At 40.9% G+C, this 12,915-nt stretch overlaps 1 protein-coding gene across 1 annotated transcript in view; it reads right to left on the minus strand.

Annotated features, from left to right (window-relative positions):
- Nucleotides 1–12,915, minus strand: part of LOC126412719 (aminopeptidase N-like) — a 276,843-nt gene that overhangs the window by 74,631 nt on the left and 189,297 nt on the right. Inside the window, exon 9 of the mRNA XM_050082437.1 lies at nt 2,121–2,282. Coding sequence (XP_049938394.1) covers nt 2,121–2,282 — 162 coding nt within the window. The remainder of the gene's footprint in view (nt 1–2,120; nt 2,283–12,915) is intronic.

Below are 12,915 nucleotides of genomic sequence, written 5' to 3' on the forward strand. Positions count from 1 at the left end.
TTAGCCTTTCTTGTACCTCTTCTCCATTTCCCCCACAACATCAAATTATTTGTGAATCTCATTGCTTTCACACTTTCATCTCCTATTTATGCTTCCACCCCTGTCAGTTCTTCAACCATAACAGTGATGAAATGTAGAGGGGGACAGTGCACTCCCTTGCTTTGCCCCATTTTTCTGTTCTAACTGTGGTGTCAATGATAACTTTTGTGGTGCTTTGAGAATTTCAGGGTAAATTCTAGAAACACTTGGCTCTCCACCATCTTGAACACCTAATATTTTAAGGATGAGGGTGAGAGAGACTTTTTACTGTGCCATGCATATCTGTGTGTGCAGGAGGGACAGCTGTCACGAGAAGCCAGGAGCTGCATCAGACGAGCGGCCCCAACAAGTAGTTACCAGCAGTGCCTTGGAATTTATATCAAAAAGTCAAAGAGTGTCTGTACAATGTTTAGTGGTTTGTGGTGTCATGAGGATTGTTACAGAGACAGATGAAGCCTGTATTGTATGGAGACTCTTACTTCATGTCAACTCTTACTTCATGTCTTGGCTATGCATGAGGCAGAACACATGTAATTGTATGAGTGTTTAGTCGATTCTGACATTTATCTTGGAACCAGGTGGCTTGCTGGAGTTTGTACAGAATAATTGTTACTTTGGGATGAGAGTTGAAAATATATTTTAGTTGAACTGATGAGCTTCTGTTAGTACATGATTTCTTTCAAGAATATAGAGCTGGTTAATATTATTTCCTTTAACCTGACACAGTCTTCAGAGAAGAATTGAATGGTGAGAGTGGCGTAGCTGATGATCTAAAAAGAGGATCAGCTGCATGCACAATGTATGTCAACTGGAAGGGACATGCGAGTCGTTCAACCCAATACCGCACTGTCTCTTGTCGTCCAAGAAAGTGTTAGACTTTGTCGACAACACTGCACACATTGGTACAGAAGGCAAGACTTACATATCCCACCAGTGCCTCACCATCTACAGAGCTTACCCTTTTGTGATGGGTGGTGCCTGCTTACGAACCATTTCTGCCAATGAGAGAAGAGTCTGTTGATACCACCGCTATAAAATGTTTGACCCATAATGTCACCTTTGTTTGCATGGCTTCGTCACTATCAAAGTGAAATCCCGAAAAGTGTTCTTAAATTTTGGAAACAAATGAAAATCAAATGGAGCCAAGTCAGGATTATAAGGAGGATGATTGACAACAGTGAAGCTGAGGTGTCGGACTTTTGCAGATGTCACAGCGCTCGTATGTCGTCTGGCACTGTCGTGCTGAAGGATAGGGTACTCCACTTGTGGACAAACTCTTCGAATTTGAAACTCGATTACAGCATGCTGTTTCTCATGCACTGCCATAGTTACATTACACACCACCATGTTGCACACTACTATTCAGAGCCCTCTAGCAGCAGAAGGCTGCAAATATGTGCACACAAAGAATAAAGATGTATAATATTTAACATGACTGTTTTATTTAAAAAGCTCTAAGAGCTCTCATGTAAAAAATTCTGAGGCATTACTTTTCAGTATGCCCTTGTACAAAGTGTAATAAAATATCAAATGAAATGGAATTACTCATTGATGAGCCATCGAAGACCACCGGTGTACCGAGCAAGTTGGCGCAGTGGCTAGCACGCAGGACTCACATTCATGAGGACAGTGGTTCAAATCCACATCTGGCCATCCCAACTTCGATTTCCCATGATTTCCCTAAATCGCTTCAGTCAAATGCTGGGATGGTTCCTTCAAAAGGGCACAGCTGCCTTTCTTCCCCGTCCTCCTTTAATCCTACAGAACTGATGACCTTGACATTCAGTCCCATTCCCTGAATCTACCGACAGACCACTGGTGCCTTATAATGAAATACTCAAAAAATATACCTGAAGAAAGCTATTGTGTCTAAAATGGACATGGTGAGACTGTGGCTGTGTACAATTAATGTAGGTAAATTCTTACAAAGAAGAAAAAGCAACCAGTATTAATAGTGGCTGGTTGCTGGTTTCTTCTTTGTAAGAATTATCCTACATTACATACCTGAAGAGCCTCTGAAATTTTGTCAGTGTCATTTGGGTTCACTGTGTAGAGCTAAGTGGCAGAACAGTGACACATACGTGTTGAGCTTCGCCTCATCCTGGGAGCAGCCTAGAGCGGAGAGCACCTCCTGTTTCTCTGTGGTGACATTAGTCTGCAGGTAGTGCTGCCACAGCGCTTCCCAATGGGCGTTGTCTGTCGCCCACTCGCAGTACACGGCCGCTCGCATGTCCGGGTCCACACTGTGGAGAGAGTCAGAAGTTGTAATCACTGCAACCAGTAACATGTGAGAGACAGAGATATGACTGATATCTCTAACCCAAAATTTATACTGTTGCTGCTTCAGTCACATTTGACTAATATTTATTAGCACAATGTGTTTTGGCAGCATGCTGCCATCATTGTGTGCCTTACAGTAACGTACATTAATTTTTAACTACAGATTTCAGTCAGTACTTTTGGAGTGTTATGAGGTTTATCTGAAGGGCCTGCCAGTGAGGTTATGAACAAAAAGTTTATCCATTTTTGCCAGTTATTTTCTTTGTCTGGCACACAGAACAAAAGAACAGATACAACACCATCATTTAACTATACTCTCCACATTCAGCTGTTTATATTCCAATTTTTTTATACATTTTGTAACACACTCACTGACCTAAAAAAAAAAATACTGTGCAATGTGAATAAATTTAAGAATAACTTAAAAGTAATTAGTCTTTGAGAATTTTTGTGATGGAGATAGAGTTTCCTATCACAGCACTAAACAATGTGTAAGACTTCTTGTAAGTTACCAGTGATGTAGTAGATATTCATGACATTCAGAGAACAACAAAACACAATATAAGAATGGTAAAGCATCCTAACAAACAAAATACCAATAAATCAAAAATTACTCCCCTATTATTGGTTAACATACAGGCAGTTTGTATATGACTATAAATGGTGTTATGCTATTTATTATTTTGTGAAAATAGACCACATCAAATGACTTGATTAATAAATTTTAAATACATTGATACTTGCATTGACATCTACATTTGAATCTACATTCCACAGGTCACCTTATAGTGTGTGTGGTGCCATTGTCACTTTCCCATTTCCAATCCAGTCACAAATACATACTGAAAAAATAGATTGCATAAAATCCAACTCAAAATTTTCTCACACATGATGAAGGCAGTCATGTATATGTAAAATTTCTTGACTTTTAAAACCACAGCTACTTATTTTCATGAGAGAACAATTGTATAGTCCGTCAAGTGGAATTTGTGACTGGATAGAAGATTTGTTGATAGGGAAGATGCAGCATGTTATCTTACACACAGAGTCATCAACAGAACTAAAAATAACTTCAGGTGTGCCACAGGGAAGTGTGATGGGAGCCTCACTGTTCATGTTGTATACTAATTATTCTGCTGTCAATTTTAATAGCGATCTCAGCCTTTTCACAGATGATGCAGTTATCTATAATGAAATACTGTCTGAATAAATCTACACAAATATTCATATAATAGAGGGAAACATTCCACGTGGGGAAAAATATATCTAAAAACAAAGATGATGTGACTTACCAAACGAAAGCGCTGGCAGGTTGATAGACACACAAACAAACACAAACATACACACAAAATTCAAGCTTTCACAACAAACTGTTGCCTCATCAGGAAAGAGGGAAGGAGAGGGAAAGACGAAAGGATGTGGGTTTTAAGGGAGAGGGTAAGGAGTCATTCCAATCCCGGGAGCGGAAAGACTTACCTTGGGGGAAAAAAAGGACGGGTATACACTCGCACACACACACACACACACATATCCATCCACACATATACAGACACAAGCAGACATATTTAAAGACAAAGAGTTTGGGCAGAGATGTCAGTCTAGGCGGAAGTGCAGAGGCAAAGATGTTGTTGAATGACAGGTGAGGTATGAGTGGCGGCAACTTGAAATTAGTGGAGGGTGGGTAACGGGAAGAGAGGATATATTGAAGAGCAAGTTCCCATCTCCGGAGTTTGGATAGGTTGGTGTTGGTGGGAAGTATCCAGATAACCTGGACGGTGTAACACTGTGCCAAGATGTGCTGGCCGTAAAACAAGGCATGTTTAGCCACATGGTGATCCTCATTACCAACAAACACTGTTTGCCTGTGTCCATTCATGCGAATGGACAGTTTGTTGCTGGTCATTCCCACATAGAATGCATCACAGAGTAGGCAGGTCAGTTGGTAAATCACGTGGGTGCTTTCACACGTGGCTCTGCCTTTGATCGTGTACACATCTCAAAGAGCTTTCACACTTATACAAAGATCATTTAGAAATGGCAAACTGTGCACGTCCTGAAACCAAAATCATAGTATCCTATGACCATGAAATCAATGAGTCAGAGTTGGCATCAGTCAGCTTATTCAAATATATGGCCATAACACTTTGAGTATGAAATCAAACAATCACAAATGCTGGGTCATAGGTAACACAGGTGGCAGACTTGAGTTCATTGGTATAATACCAGAGAAATGCAATCTACATCTCTACTCTACAAACCACCATGAGGTGCATAGCGGGGAGTGTGCCCCATTGTAACAATTACTAGGGTTTCTTCTCATTCCAATTACATATGGAGCATGGGAAGAATGATTGTTTGAATGCCTCCATATGTGTAGTAATTATTCTAATCTTACCATCACAGTCCCAATGTGAGCGATACATATGGGACTGTAGTACATTTAAAGCCTGTTCTTGAAACTTTGTTAGCAAACTTTCTCAGGATAGCTTACATCTGTCTTCAGCAGTCTTCCAGTTCAGTTCCTTTGGGATGCCTGTAACATTCTTCCACAGACTAAACAAACCTGCTATTATTCATGCTGTCCTTCTCTGTATTCATTCAATATCCACTTGAACAATATCCTAGAACCAATCACACAGGTGATTTGTAAGCCATCTCCTTTGTAGACTGATTGCACTTCCCCAGTATTCTACCGATAAACTGGTCTACCACATGCTTTACCAACAACTGAAGCTATATGATCATTTCCTACTACCTGTTTTCATTTTCTGAAGTGCAAAATTTTACATTCCTGATCATTTAAAGCAAGTTGCCAATCTCTGCACCACTTTTAAATTTTATCAAGATCTGATAAATTTATACAGCTTTTTTCAAACAGTACTTCATTATAGATAACTGCATCATCTGCAAAAAGTATGAAGCTACCATTAACATTGTTTGCAAGGTCATTAATATACAACATGAACAGCAAGGGTCCCAACACATTTCTCTGGGGCGCACCCTAAATTACTTCTACATCATAGATGACTCTCCATACAAGATAACATGCTGTGTTCTCCCTATTAAAAAGTCCTAACCTGAGTGACAGATTTCACTTGATATCCAATATGATCATACTTTTGACAATAACCATAGGTGTGGTACTGAGGCAAATGCTTTTCGGAAATCAAGAAATACTACATAACCTGACTGCCTTGATCCATGGCTTTCAGTTTGTCATGTGAGAAAAGTGAGAGTTGGGTTTCACATGATCATTGTTATCAGAATTCATGCTGGTTGCCATCAAGGGGGTCATTGTGATCAACATACCTCATTATGTTTGAGCTCAGAATATGTTCTAAGATTCTACAACTAATCTATGTCAACAATATGAGATGGTAGTTTTGTGGATCTCTTCCACTACCCTTCTTGTAGATGGTATGATCTGTGCCTTTTTCCAAGAACTGAGCATGGTTTTTTGTTCAAGGGATCTAAGACAGATTGTAGTTAGAAGAGGGTTTAACTCAGCTGCAAATTCAGTATAGAATCTGACAAGTATTCTATCGGGCCCTGAAGCAGTTCTAATGATGTGAGCAGTTTCTGGTCACCACTGCCATTAATACTTCTTTATTTCATCTTTTCAGTGGCACAAGGATTGAGCTGGGGCATTTCTCCTGAGTCTTCCTGTGTAAAGGAACATTTTCCTTTGCTAACCTCAACTATAGTTCCTGTCTCTTTTGCTAGGGTCTGGACACAAACTTTGGTGCCACTAACAGCCATTACATACAGCCAGAATTTCCTTGGGTTTTATGAAAGTTTATTTGACAATATTCTGCTACGGTAGTCACTGAATGCATCACACATTGCTCTCTTCACAGCCAAACGTGTTTCATTCAGCCTCTCCCATTACAAACTGTTCTACTGGATACACACCTATACAGTGCATGGTCAAGTATTCCTTTCATCTTGAGCCATAGGTCCTCTGCATGCTGCCCTGTGTTGAAAGTTTCAAGTTCCTCATTGAGATATGACACTACCCATTTTTTATCTAGCTTACTGAACACATGTATGTTTCTGCTTGTTTTAGTTGTCCTTTGCACTTTAGTAATCAGTGTTGCCGCAACCATGTCATGGTTACTGATACCAATTTCTATGTGGACAACCTCAAAGCGGTGAGGTCTATTTGTTGCTGTTAGCTGCAATATATTTACGTCATGAGTGGGGTTTGTAACTATCTGTTCTAGGTAGTTTTCAGAGAAGACATTTAGTAATGTTTCATGGGACATCTTATCATGCCCACCACTAACAAAAATGTAATTTTCCCAATTAATTGTGATTACAGTACTACTGGGGAAATTATGTAGAAGTGAACTGAGGTTTTCTCTAAAATTTTTGGTTGCATCAGGAGATGAGTCCATTGGCTGATAGAAGGATCCAGTTACTATTTTATGCCCACATCTCATACTGAGTCTTTCCCAAACAGTCTCACATGTTGCTTCAGTTTCTGTCTCAGATGGATTTGAATTTGTCTACTGCAGCAAATGCACCACCTCCATTTACAATCAGTCAACAAAGGAGATTGCTTACAAAACACTCATGCAACCCATTGTAGAATACTGCGCAAGCACTTGGGATCCATACCAAATGCAATTGCCAGTGGATATTGAATGTCTACACAGAAGGGCAGTATGGACAGCCACAGTTTGTTTGGCCCATAGGAAAGCTGAAAGGCACTGTACACATCCACTTCAATGTTATTTACAAGCATTTACTTTATTTAATTACTCACAACTAGCCAATTTCAGCATTAGGAGCCATTCTCAAGTGCTGTAGGTGTCAATCTGCTGTAATATATCTAGCTAACTGCAAACCTAGCTGTTCTGAAAGCGAGCATGTATTAGATGTGATCAAAAAGCAACAGGATTTTTTGTTTTTCTTACAGAATTTTTATTTATTCATCAACTTTGTCCCCTTCAGTGTAAACCCCACTCATATATACTTCTGCCAGCACATTTTCCAGTCTTGAAAGCATTGCTGGAGCTCTCTTTTCATTATGGTGTTCAGCTCCTTCAGTGATCCTGTTTTTATCTCATCAATGGTGACAAAATGACTTCCTTCCATGGTTTTCTTCAGCCTTGGAAACAGAGAGAAGTCACACAGAACCATCTCTGCCAAATGTAGTGGCTGAGGCAACAAAATGGTTTTGTTTTTTGCCAAAAAATCGAAAACAAGCATTGACATGTGAACAGGTGCATTATAGTGACGCAATTTCCATGAGTGGTTTTGCCACAATTCTGGTCATTTTCTGCAGAATGCTCCATGCAAAAGGTGTATAACTTCTGGGTAGTATTCCGTATCAACCATACAACTATAAGGCAGGAACTTGTGATGAACTATCCCACTGAAATCAAAGAAATCAAATTTTTTTTCAGTCTTGGCCCTTTAGGCATTTTCATTGAGAAAATTAGGCTTTGATTTAGATGTCATACTGGTATACCCATGTTTTGTCACTTATTATAACGTTCTTCAGAAGTTCTGGATCATTATTGTCTTCATTCAGAAATTTCTGAGTGATGTCTACATGACATTGTTTTTGGTCAAAATTCAACAATTTTGGAACATACTTTGCTGCTACATGTTTCATGCTCAAAACATTCAAAAAACTTGCTTAGTGTGAGCCAAAGGAAATGCCGACATCATCAGCAACCCCTCTGATAATGATTCAGTGATTTACCACAAGCATTTTCCTTACTTCTTCCACACTGTTGTCAGTAATTGATGTGCCAGGGTGTCAAGGTCAATTGTAATCCTTAACGCCTGCTCAACCGTCTAAGAAACATTATACAACTCATAAACTCTTGTCTTACTCCTAGTAGATATGCCAACTGCCACAGTCAATATTTCAAATGTAGCGGTGAATTTTATTCCATTTGTGAAGTAAAATAGAATGCAAATTCCTTGATCCACCTTTTTCTAAAAGTAAAAATTTGCCGAGCACTCAAAATCACATTTAACCTTTTCAACTTTCAACCGCAAACTAACTATTCAGAACTGCTCAAAATGCAAACATATATAAGGGATATGTGTACAAACACAATAAAAAAATCGAAAATTGGATGATAAAACCTACAAAATTAAAAAATTCCAATTACTGTTTGATCAGAATACATATATGTTCAAGTGTCAAATTTAAAACAAAATGTTTACTGAATATAGTAATAATTATCACAGAAGCAAGTGACACATTCTTAAACAATGTATGTGCTCACTTTCATAACTGAAAACCAAGTGCTGGTTCAGTTTACATGGGGAACAAACAATGACTATTACTGTTGCCCCACATGTAGATCATTGCACAAGATGACACAATAATCTTATGTATTGTTTCAACTATGTACATTAAATGTGAAGACAAATCCAGTTATTAGTAACTCATAACTTCAAACACATCATTCAATACATCTGACCACACAGAATTCCACTGAAAATCTAAGATTTACAGTATTCGCTTGTCTTGAGCATTTACATTTTAGTATGACTGTTTTCTCTAGGGTGGTCACGACAACTTCAAGGGACACCATCAGGCGCAAATGTCCACATTCGGCAAATGTTACCATCCTGCTACGCTGTGCCTTGCCCCTGCTTCGTTAAGTCACTGCATACATACCATCATCACAGATGGGGGCAAGCACAGCATATATTTCATACTATATAAAATGTTTACAAACAACATGACCATCCTTCACCAAGATGAGCATCTTCAATGGAACACAGGTCATTCTCACAAAAAATCCATGTTACTCTACAGTGCCCTCACAATGTTAATGGAACAAAGCAAAATTTGTTTGATCTATAACATTAGAAATACTCCATAGTGAAATCTGAACTACGCAGTGGAGTTTGCGCTAATATGAAACTTCGCTGGAGATTAAAACTGTGTGCAGGACCGAGACTCGAACATGGGATCTTTGCCTTTCACGGGCAAGTGGTCCACCGACTGAGCTGCCCAAGCTCAGCACACAACCCATTCTCACAGATTAAATTCCACCAATACCTTGCCTTCTACCTTCCAAACTTCACAGAAGTTCTCCTGCCAAACTTGCAAACACACACGCAATTCATATGAGGAAACTTAAAAAAGTAAATTACACATTACTATTGAAGGTGAAGTAATGTTCATTAAATGCTGCATTATATTTCCAGGTAATAGAGATACATGACATTATTTTTGAATGTACTCACCAAATCTCTGTAAACAACAGTCGAAATGTTATACCAGTCATTCAGTCACTCAAAGATGTAAATTCACTGTGTGAACATGGTCATTGTAGGTAAATCTACAATTGCTCTGGATCAGTTCCTCGATTGCCTGGATGTTGTCACCAGTAGTCAATGTTGATGGCCTTCAAGCCAAATGCCAAGATGGTTCATTTGAAAAGGGCACAGCTATTTTCCTTCCCTATCCTTTCACAATCTGAGCTTTTGTTCTGTCTCTATTTTTGAATGCACTCACCAAATCTCTGTAAACAACAGTCGAAATGTTATACCAGTCATTCAGTCACTCAAAGATGTAAATTCACTGTGTGAACATGGTCATTGTAGGTAAATCTACAATTGCTCTGGATCAGTTCCTCGATTGCCTGGATGTTGTCACCAGTAGTCAATGCTGATGGCCTTCAAGCCAAATGCCAAGATGGTTCATTTGAAAAGGGCACAGCTATTTTCCTTCCCTATCCTTTCACAATCTGAGCTTTTGTTCTGTCTCTGTTGACTGCAGTATTGTCACTACATTAAACACTAATCTTCCTTCCTTCCTTTAGATGGTCATCCATCCCATTATCACTACCCACATCCATGAGGCTGTGGTCAAATTGTCGGCACCATTTCACTACAGCTGGATGCGACATTGCATTTGTGTATTGTATTGTGTGTATTAAACCAGGGACCCAGAAATGACAACAACAGAGAGGCTTCATCCCTTCGTAGCCCTCAGTGGTTCACAACCCCACAACAGGCCACAACAGTCCATCCACCCCATCACCGCCCCACACCAGATCCAGGGTTATTTTGTGCGGCTCTGCCCCCAGTGGAACTCTGCCCCCCCCCCCCCCCCCCCCACCCACCTGCCCCGGGAATGTCTCATACCAGATGAGTGTACCCCAAATGTTTGCGTGGTAGAGTAATTATGGCGTAAGCATACGTTGAGACAGTGTTTGTGCAGCAATCACTGACATAGTGTAACTGAGGCAGAATAAGGGGAACCAGCCTGCATTTGTCGAGCTAAGAACAGTAGAAGATAACTCAGACCACATTGGACTGACAGATCTGTCACGCAGTGTAACCTACTCACAGTGTGACAGTCAAGCTGCTGCAAACACATGTGAAAGAGAAACACGTGGAAAACAAGTTAATTGAAATGTAATCAAGTTAATATTATTTGTGTGAAATTCTTTGTTTGAATGCATATTCTAAATGTAAGTATACATAACTGTGTTATTTATGTCATTAAAACTGAACATAGAGCAAGATTACAATCTGAAGTTGCCTGTACGATATAGTAAATTTACGGATTTTATCAAGTAATCCAGTACATAGCGAAAGATGAACCATCGATCACTTCCCTCACCATCTCTGTAAAACTACTGCAGACTATGTGGTGTCACCGCCAGACACCATACTTGCTAGGTGGTAGCTTTAAATCGGCCGCGGTCCATTAGTACATGTCGGACCCGCGTGTCGCCACTTTCAGTGATAGCAGACTGAGCGCCACCACACGGCAGGTCTAGAGAGACATACTAGCACTCGCCCCAGTTGTATGGACGACGTAGCTAGCGATGCACACTGACGAAGCCTCGCTCATTTGCAGAGCAGATAGTTAGAATAGCCTTCAGCTAAGTCAATGGCTATGACCTAGCAAGGCGCCATTAGCCTTACATAGCTTGTAACTAAAGAGTCTCAGTTGTATCGTCAAGAGCGATGTGCCGCACGGATGGATTAAAGTTAAGTATTCCAGAAGCTACGTACTTTTCTTTATAGCATTCATTACATATCCTGTTACAAACCTATCTCTTGCCTGTGTGAGCTAAACGCATGCCTTTTGGCTACTTCTGTGGCATGGCTGTCTTGCTATGCCACAACAGTTGGCGACGAGCCAATAGAGTTTGTATTAATTTGCTTGTGTCATGGCTTCGCCACAATCTCCAGATGTACTGTCCGAATTTTATCGCTTGCAGAATCAGCAGATGCAGGCGTTATTGGATGCCCTTGGACAGCTCGTCCAGGGCCAATGTGCAATGCAAAACGATGCGGCAGCCGCCGCTCTACCGCTACCACAGCCTCAACATGCTGTTGCACCCCAGTTTCGTGCGTATGATGCGGCGATGGAAACCTGGATGGAGTGGTCACGCCAATTTGGATTTCATCTCGCTGCCTACAGAATTCAAGGTAACGAGCGGCAGCCTCACTTATTGTCGTGTGTAGGGGTGCAAACGTACCGTGTGATAGTGAAATTGTTTCCCCGATGCGACGTAGCAACTCTATGCTACGAAGAAATTTTGTCGGCATTAGATGCCTATTTCAAAGAAACAGTCAATGTCGTTGCAAAAAGGTATACGTTCTTTCGTACCAAACGTATGGCCGGTCAGACTAATAGGGAGTGGGTTGCAACATTGCAAGGCCTTACTAGGGATTGTGCTTTTGAGTGTGAATGTGGACTCCCTTATTCAGATACAATGGTACATGATGCAATTGCACAGAACGTTTCTGATGTTCATATACGGGAACAGATTTTGAAACTAGTTAATCCCTCCCTTCAACAAGTGATAGACATATTAGATAGGCAAGACACACTTGACTTTGCACAGGAATCATTTGAATCTTCGCCAGCCGTGTGTCACATTAACCGGCCCGCCGGGCGCGCTGCACGGAACGATAAACAGCCCTCGCGCTCGTCCGCGCAGCTGCCGCCTAGCTCTCCACGTGTGCCGCGTAAGCGAGCAAATGCAGTGAAATCATGCCCGCGGTGTGCGACTAGACATTCGCGTGAACATTGCCCGTCACGCCAAGCTATTTGCTTTTACTGTAATAAGAAAGGACATGTTCAAAGTGTTTGCCAGAAAAAGCTCCTATCGGCCGCTCACAACCATTCCAGGCCCTTTGCTTCGCGCCGGAATCGAACCAAGAATAATCAGGCTCGTGAACCTTCGCCCATAGACGTTCATGTAGTTAATTCCACTCCGCCCAGTGCCACTTTCTCTAACAGTGACTGTGTTTGTCCCACAAATAGTGTGTGTCGAGGTCGCCGGAAATCTCATCCGGTCGCAAGTGCTTCTGTACCTGTATCAGTTCAAATTGCACGAGAAAGTCGCTCTTGTCGTCAGCAGGACAATAAACGTTTTGTAGACTTGGACTTTGAAGGCAAAGTGATCCCATTCCAGCTCGATACCGGAGCTGCAGTTTCATTGATCAATCACGACACGTACAAACAACTGGGCACACCTCCGTTGCGTGCCGCAAATGTTCAGCTCACTGGTTATTCAGGACAGCCTATCCCTGTGTTAGGACAGTGCAGCCTTCTTGCAACATACAAGGGACAAACAAAACTTGTGTCATTTTACG

This window comes from Schistocerca serialis, chromosome 7, assembly GCF_023864345.2.
Source record: "Schistocerca serialis cubense isolate TAMUIC-IGC-003099 chromosome 7, iqSchSeri2.2, whole genome shotgun sequence".
NCBI lineage: Eukaryota > Metazoa > Arthropoda > Insecta > Orthoptera > Acrididae > Schistocerca > Schistocerca serialis.